This window comes from Gossypium hirsutum, chromosome D05, assembly GCF_007990345.1.
Source record: "Gossypium hirsutum isolate 1008001.06 chromosome D05, Gossypium_hirsutum_v2.1, whole genome shotgun sequence".
Classification (NCBI taxonomy): Eukaryota; Viridiplantae; Streptophyta; class Magnoliopsida; order Malvales; family Malvaceae; genus Gossypium; species Gossypium hirsutum.
In genome coordinates, this window is record NC_053441.1 from 24,500,046 (window position 1) to 24,517,974 (window position 17,929).

The 17,929-nt window shown below is 30.9% G+C and overlaps 1 protein-coding gene across 1 annotated transcript; it reads left to right on the forward strand.

Annotated features, from left to right (window-relative positions):
- Window positions 1-428: 428 nt before the first annotated feature.
- Window positions 429-1,708, forward strand: LOC107915848 (ethylene-responsive transcription factor ERF022). Its single transcript, XM_016845048.2, has one exon. The coding sequence runs from the start codon at window positions 504-506 to the stop codon at window positions 1,041-1,043; it is 540 nt and encodes a 179-aa protein (XP_016700537.1). The 5' UTR covers window positions 429-503; the 3' UTR covers window positions 1,044-1,708.
- The last annotated feature ends 16,221 nt before the right edge of the window (window positions 1,709-17,929 follow it).

Here is a 17,929-nt window from a genome sequence, read left to right on the forward strand (position 1 = left end):
TATATCAATCTTTTTCCATATCTTTTGGGATTAATTAAAATCTAATTAGTTTAACTACTTTTTAAAGACAATACTATTGCTGCAGCTAGTCTAAGTAGGTTGCATTTAACATTTAAAAACTGATTTCCTTTTTCAAAATTAATTACCCTTAATCTATTTTGTGTTTAATTAGCATTCTATGGGTGAATCCAACTTACACACCTACCATGAAAAGACATTAAATTTTAAAATATATATTTTTAAAATAATAAAAATAAATATCTATGAAAAACAAATAGGGGAAAATTGGATATGATTGCATCATCCAACCCAAAACTTTGCCACATGCACGCATGACAGCCTTCTTCGCACTCACGTAGCTACTCGGAAGCTCCCTTCCTCCATCACTCCCCTCTCTCTCTATATTTATATATATACATCGATATCATCCATTCAACCATCACTCTGCTTTGAACCTTGCTCAATTTTGAAATTTCATTTTCTGCAGGAGAGTGTTAATTAAAATGGAACACGAGGCAGGAGTGAGTCCATCAAGTTACAGAGGTGTGCGTCAAAGGAAATGGGGGAAATGGGTGTCTGAAATCCGAGAGCCAGGGAAAAAGACCCGCATATGGCTGGGGAGCTACGAGACTGCTGAAATGGCAGCGGCCGCCTACGATGTGGCGGCATTGCATTTCCGGGGACGAGCTGCTCGGCTTAACTTCCCGGAGTTGGTGGACAGCCTTCCGCGTCCGGCTAGCTCAAGGGCAGAAGACGTTCAAATGGCAGCTCAAGAGGCAGCATTGAGGCTTAGTCGAAGGGCCAAGATAAGTTCGGAGGTGGGTGGTGAGCTAGCTGGTGCTGGTAAGAGCCTTGGTCCGGTTAGGGTTGGACTGTCACAAAGCCAAATTCAGGCTATTAATGAATTCCCACTGGACTCGCCCAAGATGTGGATGGAATTAGCTGGTGCAGTGTTGTTGGCTGAGCCAATGATGTGTGGGGTTGATGATGCCGAGTTCATGAGTGACTATGAAGAAATTCTGGTTGAACCCATTTGGGATTAATCAAATATTTTACCAGGTATACATACAAAACACAACCCTTTTTTTAACTGGGGGTGGGTAATTAAACAAAGATTGTTGCTCCTATCAATCTAGGTGGCAATCCTTGCAACACATTACATAAAATTAATTAATCAATAATTTCACAACATGGGATGACATTTAGGATTTGGATTATTCTAGTATTTGTAACATTTTTTTTTATTTCTAGATGGTGCCCAGAAATAGAAAGTATATATTAATATATGTGGTAATATATACTATTTGTAATTGTTGTGAAGGAATTAATTATTATTTTCTTCTTTATTTTGGAACGTCTATCAGTTGCTTTACTTTTTCTTGCCAAATGCACCAAAACATCGGTTTTCCATTGCTCAATATATGAGGCTTAATTATGAAGGATGCATTCATTAAAATTAAAGTCATATATTAAATGTGGCAAGGCTTTGGGGTTTCCAGTTTTGCGCTCTCCTTTGGTTTCTACTGTTACTAAAGCTTGGACAATGAGAGGCGGCAGGCGCTGTAATATAATCTCTTTTGTATTTTAACGTACGGAAGGAAAATTTTAACTTTATTTTCTTCCATAATTTTAAAAGCTTAACAACACTTGTACTTAAGTAGAGTGGGTTTGGATGGACGGTAAGATGAGGTGCGATATGTTTAACTTACTTTTTATTTCACGTTATAATATTTAACATCACCGTCATCATTGTTTTTACACTAACTATAAATAAATATCCTGTCAACCCAAACTCACAATTAAACAATGAGAATCCAACAGCTTGAATATATTTATAAATGACAATTACTTTAAAAAAGAATTTACTAGCGGAATTAAAAAATTGTTATCTATATAAAAATTCGTAAAAGTTAATAAAATAAAAGAAAGATGTATGATTTTTTTAATTTATTTATAGGTGGAGTTTTTTTTTTTTTAATTTCATAGATAGAATGTCAATGACTTCTTAACCTGTTAACGAAATTTTTGTGTTTGAGAGATGGTTTTAATATTTTGGAGGGTTTTTTAAACCAGATATATGGTCAAATCAGTTAATAGGGATGTTAGGGAGTGGGTAGGGGCTTGGCCTTAAAATAAAAATTTTTATGTTTAGTCTTTTTTATAATTTATAAAATTTTAAATTCGTAATAATAAATTTACATTTTGCCCCCACCTTAAAATTATAAAAATTTGATTTAAATTTTTAAAAATTATAAAGATATAGGACTTTTAAAATGATAAAATTACATTTTTATCATCGTAAAAATATACAACTTAATTTCACCCCCTAAAAAAAATTTATGGCTTTGCCCCTGTCGATTAGGTCACCTCTTCAACTAGTCAATTCGGTCTGATTAAAAATACCATTAAAAAATTCATAAAATAAAAATATATATTTAAAATTTGGTTCAACCGTCAAGTTCAACCCGTTTTTTACTCGGTTCAATCGGTGGATCAATCGATTCAAAGCCCTTCTTCGAATTGTACCCTAGCCGATTTCCAGTCCAACCGATTTGGTCCAGTACTTCAAACAACCTTGATATTTAGCCTAGGAATGACAACGTGTCAGACATCTGCATTTTTAGAATTATTTGAATCAAAATTCACAAATCTACTAGAAAATCTGAATTCATTTAATATTCACAAATTATCCGAATATTACTACGAATCCATATTAAATACTATTATTTATTGGATATCCAAATTAGTAAAAAGAAAACCAATTTCAAATTTTTTAATATTTTTTGGATATCCAGTTTTGCAAAATTCCAAAGTCGAAACTACCAAAATTCATATATATATATATAATCAAAATTATAAACATTTTGTAGCTAATAATTTTAGATATCCAAACTTGAATCCACATTCATTATCTTAATAAGTAATGCAGATTCAATTAAGAGGTATTCGGGATATCTATAAGCATCCACTTTGAATCTACAACTAATGATTTTTTTTTAAATCTAAATTTATTTGTAATATCCAAATTTAAAAAATGAATAGGATATCCTAATTGACATCCTTTCTAGTAAGATGAGATTGAACTCTTGAAACGCATTAGTAGTTTTCTTTCTTACATGAGACGTTCATGCTCTACTAAGGTGAAACAATCTTTTTACAATTTTACCATTTATTTGAATTTTTTTTTTGCCTTTTCCTCTCATAAAATGCATTTTAAATTTATTATATAATAAGAAATAAATACATTATATATTTTTTGGTTGAAATCAGGGTGTTCATCGTCGATAAGTGTGACTAATCCTTTTTACTGTGGGTGCTCGAGCTGATAATGATATGTGTTCCATTCCCATAGATGGGAATCAAAACTCTCAACCTCTTAAGAAACTACCACATTACATCTCATTATTCATTATGAACGTCCATAACACTCTATGAAATAAAGGAAGTAACTCAAAAGGTTTCGCTTACATAAAGGTAATTATTATCTCGTTAATTTTATAACTAATGGGATATGCTTTATTAGAATGCCGGTAAATAATGGCATTAAAGACACTTGTAGATTAAACAATAAAAAGAACTATTTTCTTATTTTGTGTCCCATATATTTCCTTTTGTCTCTTGTTTTTACTATAGTTACTTTTTTGTTTTATAACAATTACATAATAAATTTATAAAGAGTTAACTGCACTGTACATCCCCAATGTGTGACTAATCCTTTTTACTGTGGGTGCTCGAGCTGATAATGATATGTGTTCCATTCCCATAGATGGGAATCAAAACTCTCAACCTCTTAATAAACTACCACATTACATCTCATTATTCATTATGAACGTCCATAACACTCTATGAAATAAAGGAAGTAACTCAAAAGGTTTCGTTTACATAAAGGTAATTATTATCTCGTTAATTTTATAACTAATGGGATATGCTTTATTAGAATGCCGGTAAATAATGGCATTAAAGACACTTGTAGATTAAACAATAAAAAGAACTATTTTCTTATTTTGTGTCCCATATATTTCCTTTTGTCTCTTGTTTTTACTATAGTTACTTTTTTGTTTTATAACAATTACATAATAAATTTATAAAGAGTTAACTGCATTGTACATCCCCAAATTATAACATTTGTTTTACTTTAGGTAACAAATATTACGGACCTCACAACTTACCTCGCTGGCCTTATAACATACTCGTAAAGGAGCTTCACATGTGTCTCTCAATAAGACCAGAGACATTATAAACCCAAAGTTAGTTCACAAATCTCAAAGCAAGTTTGTGAACCTCAACTTAGCGAACTTCGAAATTAGGCGTCTCCACTAAGATTATATGGATACCACGTGGAGGGTCAAAGTAGTTTATTGTCAGTCACCCTAAGACATCTCACCTTAGGACATAATATCATCATCACTACCAAGAGTACTAAATCAAACTTTCATCTTAGTGACTTAGGTTCTTCTCCAAGAACCCCAAATACTTTTCCCAAAACAAAGAATTCTCTCCCAATCTTCTTCCTATTCTCCCCCATCTAACCATCATCTTCCTCCCTCGTTGTTGATTAACAACTTTCATTCTAAATTGATCTTTTAACTTTATAACATTTTAGTTACATCTCCAAATTATTAAGGTTATATCGATAAGGTCCTTCCATTACTAAAATTATTAATTTAACCATTAAATGAAATGTCAAATTTTATGAGGCATAGTTTAAATTAAAAAATTTGAAGAAAAATGAATATTGTAAAATAAATGTTGTAAAAATTTTGGTTTTGAGGTTTTCGAAGCTTTTGCAAAAGTTTTATTACTCACTCTCTATTTTTTTTTTTTGCTTTTGCTTTATTTTTAGTTTTTACTTTTAAAAGTTATGCGGTAACATTTTACTTTTCTTTAAATGTTTATTATAAATTATGACACACAAGATTTGACATGTCATTTAACAGTTAAATAATGGTTTTAATAATTGAAATACCTAATTGATATAACGTTGATAGTTTAGAGATATAATTAGAACATTTTGAAGTTGGGGGCCAATTTAAAATGAGGGTCATAGTTTATGGGATGTCTAGTGCAATTAACTCATTTATAAAATATATTTTTATAAAATATATTTTTATTATAAAATTAATATGATTTAATAAAAATAGATATTATATGAAAAATAAAATTTTCTTTATTAATAATTTTTTTATTTAAAATAAATATACTTTTTAATAATTTATTAATTTCAATGATATCATATAAACTAAAATTTTTATTAAACAAACACATTTTTGTTTAATGTCTTTACCAAATTGACATATTTTTATTGTGTATATTTTAAAACTATTAAAATTATAATTTGATATGCTTTTTATACTATCATAAAAATGAAATAATTTAATAAATGATGCATATTGGACATTAATTCCATAGTTTTAACAAATGCACAGATGGGATTTTTTTTATTTTATTTTTGGTACAAGCACATATGGGAATTGAGACTCATAGTTTAACAACAGTGGGTTTGAATTAATATTATTTTTAAAAAAAATAGTGGGTTTGAGTTAAAGTCCACTAAGGCCATAAGTTATTGATTTTAGGGTAAATTGTATCATCAATCACTAAATTATAGGTAAGTTTTTATTTTAGTTATTTAGTTTAAAAAAGTTACAATTTGATTATTAAATTATTCGAAAGTTTAATTTTATCCAAGTCATTCAACTATTCAAAAGTTTTTATTTAAGTCATTGAGTTAAGTTTTTTTTTAGAAAAAAGTTTAGCTAACGAGTTCTAAACAACGATTTGACAATCGGTATGGTGAATGTCGAAGATCGAAAAAAAAGTTGTTTAAATTTTGATTCGCAAATTCATGACGTCCAAAGTTATTTCATAAAAAAAACTAAACTGTAGAAGAGAGCTTTCAATTGGTGTAAGCAGTAAGAACAGAGAAAGTGATATAGCATCAATTTTCACAGCCTAATGACTTGAATAAAAAATTTTAAATAGTTCAGTGGTCAAATTATAACTTTTTTTAATTAAGTGACAAAAACGAAAAATTACCTATAATTTAGTGACTAATAATGTAGATTATCATATAAACACATGTATTAATTATTATAAACGAGATCCTCAGCCTATAGAATTTGCAGCTTCTATGTCGGACAACATTCAAGATTTGTCAGTATTTTCTTTTGTAATCAGGTTTGTTTTCAAAGTATAATGCAATCACCATTTTTATATGATCACAAAAATTCCCTCTAAATAAAAACTAAAAAGTGGTAAACTTTTTAATGGATAAATAAGAAAAAAAACATATTTTCATCTAATTAGTCTTGCAATTAACGGTGGACTTGAATGGACGGTGTGTTTTCATATGATTAGTGTAAAAGCAACTGTAACAGTAAAATTAGATACTATAATAATACTGTAACGTGAGATAAAAAATAATCTAACGCATAGTACCATACTTTATTGCCCATCCAAATTTACCTTAAAATTATGTACCATTTATTGCTATAAGAATGAATGGTGGGCTCTAAGATAGAGTCCTTTTATGTCTTAGATGTGATGATGTTGTTTGAGAGTTGTTGTCAAAATTAATTTATGGTGCACTTGCAATGGTAAACTGTGCACATTGTTTAGTGGGGTTGATGAAAAGTGATTATGGGGTAGACCATTTCTGCTAATTGAACATTTAGGTGCAACGATCATAGTAGTAGTACCACTTAAAACTCAGTCACATTAATTGAACATTGCCAAATTAATTTTAGTTAATTAGCGAGGAAGAGGGTGCATGTTTGGGGGTCAAACGTGACTTTATTAAATATGTCTTCAAACAAGACCCACTAATTGAGGGCTTTTTTTTTAGCAATAATATATATTTGCTTTTGTTTAATTTTATTGAAATGAATGTACGAAAAATATTATTAAAATGAGGTAAATTAAAGTGAGAGTCAGGTGACGTGCTATTAATTTGAAGACTGCACTCTATGATATGCTAACCACCTCTCTTTTATCAACCAAGCAAAAGTAAAAATATATATATTAGGATAGGGATTGATACCGTGGTTTAAATTAATATTACACGAATGTCTAATAAAATTTCCAAGTGTTTTTATACGAATCAAGATAAGAAATGCATTTTTTAGTTTTATAATTTATATTTAGGATTAGTAACTGTTCTATTCAAAATCGGGACAAACAATGATAAATCCTTAACGTGTCATTCCAAGATTTTGCCAAGTTTTTATTTTTTTCTTAAAATTTTAATTAAGTCCCCCTCAATTTTTTTAAAAATTCATATTATACCTTCTAATTTTTTTAAAGAATCTACGACGGGGGGCAAATGAAAGATTATCCAGTCTCACCCTAATTTTTGAGGGTAGTAGTGTGGGGATAGAATTCAACGTCAAAACTGAAAAAAGTAGTGTAGTTACAGCTAAGTCCGCATAAAAGATGGTCTAAAGTGATATGAAGTAGGATTTAGGATGTGCCGTCCAAATCTAATTGGCCCTACACCCCATGACTTTATCTTACGACATTTCGGAAATGGAAATAACTCGTTTTCATTCCCCAAGTCGGGAAAACTGGAGTTGTGTTAGGTTAATACCAGTCCTTCAATGAAGCACATTAATTATCATGCTTAAGTAAATTGCTTTTTCTCATATAATAAAGTGATTCCTTGTATGAATAATTATTAGAGATTCCATGTATATGTTAAATAATTACTTTATTATTCGAAGATAGTAGGTGCGGAGTTTAGAGATTGATAGGAGTTTCGCTTCTTTACAATGATTTTTTTTTGTTTTGATACTTTTATAATTTATAAAATATTAAATTAATAATAGTAAAATTACACTTTAATCTTCAAAATGATAAAAATTTAATTTAACCCTTTAAATTTTTAAATTTTATAAAGATATAGACTATTAAAATGATAAATTGTGTTTTTATTATCATAAAATATATATATTTTAATTTCAATCCCTCCCAAAAAAATTTTTTTGACTTCGCCCTAGATGATGGTATTATTATTCGCTTTAATCATCTAATGTTTTTTATATAATCGATTTTGTTTTAAGATACGATTTCTAAATTCATTATTTGTGACAGATTTAAAATGGATTTAAATTAAATTTTGAGTATATGCAGTAGTAGAATACTTTTTAAGTGCTTTAATTGTCTTGGTTGTGATTTTGGCTCAAGGGAGTTTGGACGAGAGGCTTGCGAATATGCCAAACAATGGGTAATTATGAGGGTGTTGGTGTTTGTTCTCCAAAGCGCTCTCCAATGTTTAAATCAATGACTGAGCAATGCTTTAAAAATAATTGCAAAAGATGTGAATCAAAGGTTTTTCTCTTACCCTAAAGCAAATACTATTGAAGTATATCCAAAGAATGATTGTAATAATATATTTTTACCTAGTTTATTAATAAAGATATTCTCATTATTGTTTTCAATTTTTATTTGTATGCTTAATAAGCTATATAATGATAAAGTCCTAACAATGATATGATTATTCTTAAATGTCCTTAGTCGAGTATTATTGTGGGCTTGGACAACAATAATGCATTAAGACTAATATGTGCTTGATTGATGACAAGTGTTGTTATGGATATGTGATATCAAGTCAACACATAAGTATATGTTAGAGAACAATTTATTAGATTGACCCACCATGAGAATGCTTATTGGATTATTATGTAATAGTCACGATATTTCTTACAATGATAATTGTAAGTATAATCCTTAGACTTGATATCATCATTGTTCCAACATCATGAGTCTTATGCTTTGGCACAGTCAAAAGTCTTTTGTAAATGGTTGTATTAAAAGATTGATGTTAGGTGTGTCACAATTTGTGTAGTGGGATGTGAATTATCAAGATAGGATTTATCCTTCTTACATAATAAGAGCGATATCTTAGGCATCTCTATTGTGTAAGACTAGAAATGCATGACTATACTCAAATGAGTTTATATGAGATATCACATCCATTTGTTTATCTTAGTCTACTAGGGTAATCAATAAACAAAAGATTGAATTATACAAGTGTGATTGCTCCACGACTTGTGTTTAATCTAGATATCAAGGGCAAAGAGATACATATTACATGATGACATTATCACAAAAAGATATGTCAAACCATGACTTATTGTAACTTGGGTAGTAGTGATGCATTGTTAGATAACACTCACTTTTTGTAACATTAGAAATATTTTAATATTACTGCCAACGTTGCAGGATCTTACAAGGTCACGCTCTATAGTTAAAACGATTGGAATATGTAAAAGGATGAGGTTATATTTAACTTGATGCTCGAGCTATATTAATTATAAAATTGTTCTCATAATTAATTTAGCTCGATAAAGTTAAATGTTAGACACAATGTGTGTGCAAGGTTGGTGCCCATACATAAAGGATCTGATTAAAATAAATATGAAATGAGTTTCATATTACAACACCCAAAACCCGGCCTAGAAGTTTTGACCGAATCTCGGAGGTTACATTGATCACCGAATCTCGGAGGTTACATTGATCACCGAAGTGATCTAAAAGAAATTTTATAAAACGAATTGTTAAAATCTCATTTCGAACGCAGTTTGCTTGATTCGAACTAAATTGTTTAACATTATAGGATTCAAAAAAGTAAATTTAAGTTACGTTAAAAACATTCGGGAATATAACTCTGCAGTTTTAAAATTCAGTTTAAAATAAAATTTATACTATAGTTCAAATAAAATGTTAACAGTCCAAAATAGTTTAAAAACTTAAGATCTAAAGAAAAACTTTACTAGCTTAATTCAAACTTATTCGTCTGAGACCTTCGGTTGTCGAGTCCAGCTTCGAAACACGGAATCACCTGAAAGGAAGAAAACTAAGGGAATGAGCCACACGAGCTCAGTGTGAGTTTGGAACCAAAGGTAATCAACCAAAAGACAGAATAACTCAACGGTTAGTCCAGAAAAGCATATGCTCACGAATCACATGCAAAAGCTCATAACGATAAACCAGTATAAGATATATCCAAGCTTACCATAACACATATAATTTATGCACATTTGTACATTAATCAATTTATCAACACTCCAATACTCACATAGACAAACATATATCCAGATGTGTTATGAATGCAACAAGTTAAAAACAATCCCACCCCACCAACCGAACGCCACTCCGACCACCCTGCACACCACTTATAGGTTATGATAAGCCTATCCACCCTGCACAACACGTAGGACCATGATAGGCCCATCCACTCTACACACCACGTAGTGGGTCTTAGCCACTCAAATCGAATATGCAGTTGTGCTGACATATTGTAATATAGTACGGTAACCCGCTGTACAGAAACAATGCAGTTAAATTGCCAAATCACTCTTCCTTCTCTTCACAACTAAAATCCCAAAAATTTATGCAAATGAATGTGTGCACACAATTTGCGGACAGACATACAAAAATAGATTTTCACATATTCGGTCGATCAATTTTAGAAACAGTTATACCTGTATTCAATTACTAGGTATCATCTCAAATTCAACTAACACAACACCTTAATACCTTAACAGCCCGTTAAAATAATTCTATAATTACGAATAAACATACGAGTCCGAGCTGAAACAGAGTCCCAATCACCTTTACTAAGGCCTAATCAAGAGTTAATACATACAGAAACATAAAACGAGTCAAAATCTAACACAAAATAAAAATCTGTGAAATAGGGTGGTCTACACGCCCGTGTGGAGGGGACACATGCCCATGTGATTGAGTTACATGGCCGAGTGAGCAGGCCGTGTAACTCACTATCCGAAAATGCTAAAATTAAGTGCAGATTAGATACGATCGTGTGGAAATCTCACACGCCCGTGTGGCTAAGGGACACGGCCGTGTGACCAAGGTATATGCCCGTGTGAAAATTGAAAAAAATCCCCAAACAGTAGCCACACTATCGTGTGGCACCAAAAATTACCTAAAACCCTAATTTCCCAATTGCACACAGCTGTGTGGTCATGAAACCACACCGAATTAGGCTACAAATCGTGCCTTTGTTGTCGAAACGATCCCCAATCTTGGTAACTCAGAAATACACCATAATATACCAAATTTCATGCACTTAACAGCGATACAACACTTCAATTACTCAATTAACGAAACACACACAAAATTACTAAATTTCACAGCAATTCGATACGGAGTTAAACAGTTTCAGAACACACACCTTAGAATGCGATAACAAGCATCGAGAACCACTCAATTTGCTCCACCAAATTGTTCGAAAACCTCAATTAGAAAATGTTGTAGGCCCAATTTGCCCGGGCCTAAGACAAATAAAAAAAGAGTCCAAAATACAAGCCCAATAAAATTGTCCAATTACATGACAAAAAATCAAGCCCAAAATCCAAAGCCCAAACCCGTTGGCCCAAAACTAAACTTAGTTTCAGTAAAAAACTGAAACCATAGCCCCCTTTTGCGCCGCACCTAGCCTCTAACAGCCACTACCACCGCCGCTCCTCCCACGTCAGCGCCGCACCAACTCTTCTCCCACTGACACTGTCACATCGCCCACTTGTTACCGTCATTGACTTCAGAGGCACCTGCAAAAAAGAGAAAGAGGCACACAAACAACAGTAGAAATAATAGAAAACTTTGTAAAATCGGCTATAAAAAGCCATTAACCGATTGTAAAGGGAGGTTTTTTTTTAGTTTTTTTTAAAACGGAGAAAAAATAAAAGAAACAAAAAAGCTTTCAATGTGATCTTTTTATCTTATTTACTTATTTATTTATTATTATTTTTCTTTTTTGAATATATACATATATATAAACGAACAAAAAAGAAAAAAAATCAAAACTTTCTTACCTTTTCAGTCGGTAGTCCTCAGATCCAGTGACCGGTAGCCGCCACAGTGGCCGATAGCCGGACCCTTGGCCGAAAATCGAAGGGAGGAAGAGAGTTGAGAGAGTTTTTGTTTTTTTTTAAGGGAGAAGAGAGAAAATGATTTTTTTTAAATTTTTTTTACTTAAATAAAGGTGCAAAACGGCGCCGTTTTGAGCTAGGGTTTACAGGCGCCAAAACAACGCCGTTTCTCCCCTGACTCGCGCGCCGACCCGACCTGCTCCGGAGGATTCGTGTATTTTCAACTTTGGGTTATTTAGGCAGCAAGTCCTTCCGCTTTTTCAACCTGTTTTAATTAGAACCTTTTTGTTATTTTTGTTTCTTTTAATTCGGCCTGATAATTTTATTTTTATCATATTTTAGTCCCTAATGGAACTGTGCGTTTTGGAGGACGGATTATTTCCCATTTTGGTCCCTCCTTGTTATTCGTGCATTTGATGTTGTCCTTTACCTTTTCTATTTTTGAATTTACCCGAAACTCTATATAAAATTTCAATTTAATCCCTTTTTTGTTATTATTATTGTACTTTTAGATTAATTAATCTAATATTATTATTACTATTATTATATTTTTCCTTTTTTGCATTTACTTACTTATTATTATTTTATTATTAAATAAATCAATTTTATATTATTCCTATTATTATATTTCTTTTTTGTTTATTTACCTAATGTTTTTTTGTAAATATATTTATTTTATCATTTTATTATATTTACTTATATTCTTTTATATTTTCAAACTTAGATTATTTACTATTATTATTGATATCATGCTTATTATTTGTTATTTGTTTATTTATATATTTTTCATCATTTTAAACTTTATTATTCTTATATTTATTAATATTATTTCTTAATCTGTTTTATATACCATTTATTTACGAAATTATTTACTATTGTTTTTATTTTTTTATTTTTGATTTCTACTTTTTTTCTCTTTCAATATGCAATCAGCTCGTTTGTTTCGTTAATACCTTTATTTTATTCTCGTGTTTCTTATTATTATTATTATTATTATTATTATTATTATTTTTAACGTATTTATTTTATTACGCCTATTATCATCGTGATTTATTTTTTACAACAAATTGGTATTACATTAATCTTTTACTCGACACATACAATTGCGTTTTTTAAAATAAGCACTGTTCGTATTTTGAGATTCAAAAAGTCGTACCCTAAATTACGGGGTTTCAATTTTCTCGATAAATCCGAATACACGAACCTCTTTTAAACATAAGTTTTAAATATTCTCGAGAATTAAGAAAAACCGTGTTCTAACTTACGGAATATGATTTTTTTTTCTAAAATCGAGATAATCAATTATCTTTCAAATTAAATAATTTTTTCGGAGTTTATTCCCGTATTGGAAATTTAAGACATTGTATCCTAACTTACGGGACGTAATTATTTTTTTCGATTAACGTGAAACATGACATTGTCTCAATTTTTAATTAACAAAGGATCATATTTTTAAAATCTCTTCAAATTTTCCATTCTCGACACTAAGACATTAATTAATCAACTAGGTACTAATTTTGGGCGTTACGAGTGTGCTAATCCTTTCTCGTACGTAACCGACTCCCAAACTCGTTTTTCTGAATTTCGCAGACCAAAAGCGTTGTTTTAATAAATCCAAACCGTTTATTAAAAATAACCATTTTACGTGGTGACCCGATCACACCTCATAAAAAAATCAGTGGTGACTCCCATATTCGTTTTCGTTTTCAAAATTAAAGACGACCCTTTTCACAAAAAAAAAAGGTTTCGACAATACACACAAACTAAGCTATAAGAATTCAATCCAGCAATGTAAACGAAATCGAAACAATTGTTCATTTAATTCCAATGACAAAACTTACCAATTTTGAAACCAATCAAACGGAACACACAAGGACAATCAGCCAACAACGTCAATGTTAAAACCCAGAATTTGTTTGAAGAACAAAAGTACGGCGGTAATTAAATCACCAACAACAAAAGAGAGAAAGGGAGAAGAACCAAAAAGAATAGAAAGAACGTGGAAAAGAAGAGGAAGCAAAAATAAAAAAAATGGGAAAAGAGAACATGCAAAAGAATTTTAGAAACAACTTCATTTTTCCAAAGTAAAAATAAAATAAAATAAAAAACATAAATAAATAAATGTATATAAAAAACTTAAAGACAAAACTCAAACATAATTAATTCCTCAACCACTCATGAGGATTCAAACTTAGAACCCAAAGGGAAACTAACACACATCCAACCACTGAACTAACAGGCTCATTCTGACATTAAAACGCAGAACTCAACCTAATTGCTCAACCTACTCATTGACTCTAAACACAAACCTAAAAAATTCTAACCCCAAATTTCTGGTGTTACACATATAATTTTAATTGGGTATATCTTTGTCATAATTATTAAAAAGAGTTTTTAACAAATTTCAACCAAAAGATATATTTAAGGGTGGAAAATAAATTGATATCCTTTTCGAAAAGGATATCAAGTTTTATTCCAATCCCTTAAATCACTCTCGGTGATTTGTCTAGTGAATAAGAATTTTTGGCTTCTTTGGAATGTTCAAAGAGGTTTTCCAATCGTTTCACCGAGTGGATACCTTAAAGACCAGAACTGAATGTTGTGCTATGGTTCATTTTCCTGCCTCAAACATCGACAATTAGAATAAGATTTTTCCCTACTTAGATTAAGAATGTAAATTTTCAAACCTTTCTTTCAACTCAGATTCGTTCCTCATACATGAATCCATGGGTTGTGATTATCAGAATTATTTTTTCGTTGCGTCATGGCATGTACCAATGTTCCTACATATACCTCTCTACAATTTACACGAGCCATTGCTGGTATCTTAATTGTGTGGGAGTGTGTGGAGATTTTTAAGGCATAACCACTCCTTGTTATTATTGGTTGGGAATCGTGTCCTTTGATAGAGGCTACCATGCCATTTATAAGTTATTCATATCTATTTGATACCTCATCAGTTGTTATTATTAACCTTGATGGGGATTTGCTAAAGCCACTTCTTATGACAATTGTCCTTCTTCTGTTAGAATATATTGTTAAATGTTTGACATGTCAGAGAGTTAAGGCAAAACATCAAGTTCCATCTAGTTTACTTCAACCCATTTCGATTCTTGAGTAGAAATGGGAATGAGTAACGATGGGCTTTGTGTCAGGGTTGCATGTCTCGCCAAAGAAAAGAAATGCCATTTGGGTTGTTTACCGTTTGTCAAAGTCAACTCATTTTCTAGATGTGAGGATTGATTGGTCACTCAAAAACTAGTTGAGGTATACATTCAGGAGATAGTCAGGTTGCATGATGTTTCGGTGTCAATTATATTAGATAAAGATCTTCACTTCAGGTCGAGATTTTGGAATCAACTGTAAGAATCTTTAAGTACAATGTTGCATTTCAGGTTGGGATATACAGTTGATGATAATGTATGTGAAGTTTAGGGTACAAAGTTTGAGTGCTTGGCTATTAGATGGAAACAAAAGCTTGACTAACTTCATTGGTTGTGGATGTGAAAGAGGAAAGGTTAAGTGAGCTAAGATTTATACCAACAAAGATGTTGAGAATGCTAGTACCTATAGTGGGGGGTGTATTGTAGCTCTATGCGTGTAGAGTGACAATTGGAGTTGGTGTTGCTAGTAGTGATAATAGAAATAAGATTTCCAACAATGTTGATGCCAACCAAACTAAATTCAATGAACACATTTAAAAAAAAACTAAAAAAAGCATATTAATTTATTAAACTCAAATACTTAACAAATACTTGCATTAAAAGTATTATTGTTCAAGATTGTATTTAGATAATAATAATATTCAACTCTAAGGAAAATTAAAAGGAAAAACCAATTGAGATATAATAAAAATAAAGTTAATATTTGATAAGTCAAAAGTAGAGTTTATCAAATATAATTAAAATAATAAAAATATGTTTTGTTTTTGTTTAAATAATAAAATAGGATGATCCAATTCAAATGCGAACATGAAAGTTAATAGAAAATATGAAGTAGAGCGATGGGTCCCATGTGAAGTGGTTGTGTGTCAAAGTGAAAAATGAGGCCTGGGTTTACTTTGGGTCAACCAGGTTTGGATCTTTCGTTGGATTGGGGTTGCCCTGTCTTGTCCTTTGACAATTTTTACTTGTTAGTCCTCTCCTTCGTCACTTCGATTTCAAAACTAGGCCCCTCTCCTTCATATACTTTCACTTTTAGCTTTGTTTCCTACCAATTTGATGTGTCAAGTCATTTGATCCTAAATACCAATAAAAACCTTTTTAAATCATTCAATCCTCGGAAAAACAAAAATGAAATTGGGATCTAACCATCTTGACCCACAAATGTAGGTATAGTTCGTGGAGTTTTTCTTGAAGACGGAATCTGCTTAGACTCCTTGGACACCAAATCCAATCTTCAAAACTTTATTCTTTAACTTCTATTTTAATCTAGATATATATTAAATATTCACCGTCAATAATATTGACTAATCTCCTCGTTATAAGTGCTCTTTAAAGAGGTAAATGATTAAGCATGAAACGTGCTCTATCACATAGATAGAAATTAAACCCCCCAATCACATGATTAAGAGACGAGGTGAGCAACCATCACACTGGTTTAAATTATTTTATTAATTTAAATTTAATTATATATCAATTTTATGATTAATTTATTTTTCAAAAATAAATCATCAATTTACAAATTAATTTTGTTCATAACAAATGTTGTAGAAAATAATATTTTAGTGAATATTGTATTTTATTTGATGAGAATATGTTAAGATATTGTTTTTAGGCTAAAAAATAATATCTATTAATAAATCATTTGTAATATTACTATTTACTATAACTTTCTTAAAAATTTAATCAACTCTGTTAATACGTATTAAATGTTGTCCCTAAATCACATTCCTATCATACATTTCACTGAAATGTCTCATTAAGCATATTTTGGATTCCAATATGTTTCAAAAAAATAAGTAGGATTTAGCTATAAATGGATGAATACTTAGGAGGTTGATGTACTGTAAAATCAAAAGCAATTTAGCTATAATAGAACATACCCATTTCTTTTGAGGACTAAACTGCTTCTAATCTTATGGTACTAAAGTAATTCAAGCTTTATTTGACTCGTAAAAGAATTTTATTGGGTTGAGACATTGACTTAATCCTAAGTAATTATTGCAGACCAGTAAAAAATTGTTGCTGGGGACTCGATTGTGTTTTTGGGCCGAAAGTGACCGTGTTTGTAAGATAAAATTTAAATTTGATTTTATTTATTATATGCTTTTATATGAAATTAAATTTTTTGTCAAAAATATACTTTTAAAAATGATTTCTTAGTTATAATTTATAAATTAATGAGATAACTACTGGATGCGAGAATAAATTATTACTTCTCTGATTATGTTTTAACACATTCTACCAAGTATTTTTAGTTTTATAGTGGATTCTGTGTACTACACATGTTGTGTTAGTACTGTTGCAACTCAACCTGAACCTAGCACGATTACTTGAAAAGACACTGCACAAGGGGCTCCTACTACATAAATATGCTCCACCCTCTACCAAAACCTTCAACTATTTATGCAAAGACTTGCGAGATTTTCTTGGAAGCTTACCCTTGTCTTTTTTGGAGAGTTTGATATTACTCGATTTCGGATTTAGTTAGAGCAATAATGCATAGACAAAAGGTACAAATAGAGATATTTCGATATTTTTTTATTAAAAAAGAAAAAGAAAAGAAGAAGTCATGGTTGCATATGTTAATGCTTGAGTTGGTGAATCAACCAAGTTCAGCTCTTGGCTTTCATTTCTCCCACTAATTTTGTTTTCCTTCCACTAAAGAGGTGATAAAGATGAAGCAGTGGGGTAGAAAGCTGAAAGCAGTGCTTGTCAGCCGTTCAAAAGGACTGACTGCAAGACACATGATTCACAGCTTCTTTAACAATGGGCCTTGTGATTTGTGAATTGGGTAATGCGATCTGCTGTTACACGTCCTAAAATAGTTACTAATGTTTTTGGGCTCTACATGAATCACTAACAATATTCTATAAA

What these genes read in the sequence shown, in the direction of transcription:
- LOC107915848 (XM_016845048.2), top strand. Translation starts at nt 504, where the DNA reads ATGGAACACGAGGCAGGAGTGAGTCCATCAAGTTACAGAGGTGTGCGT.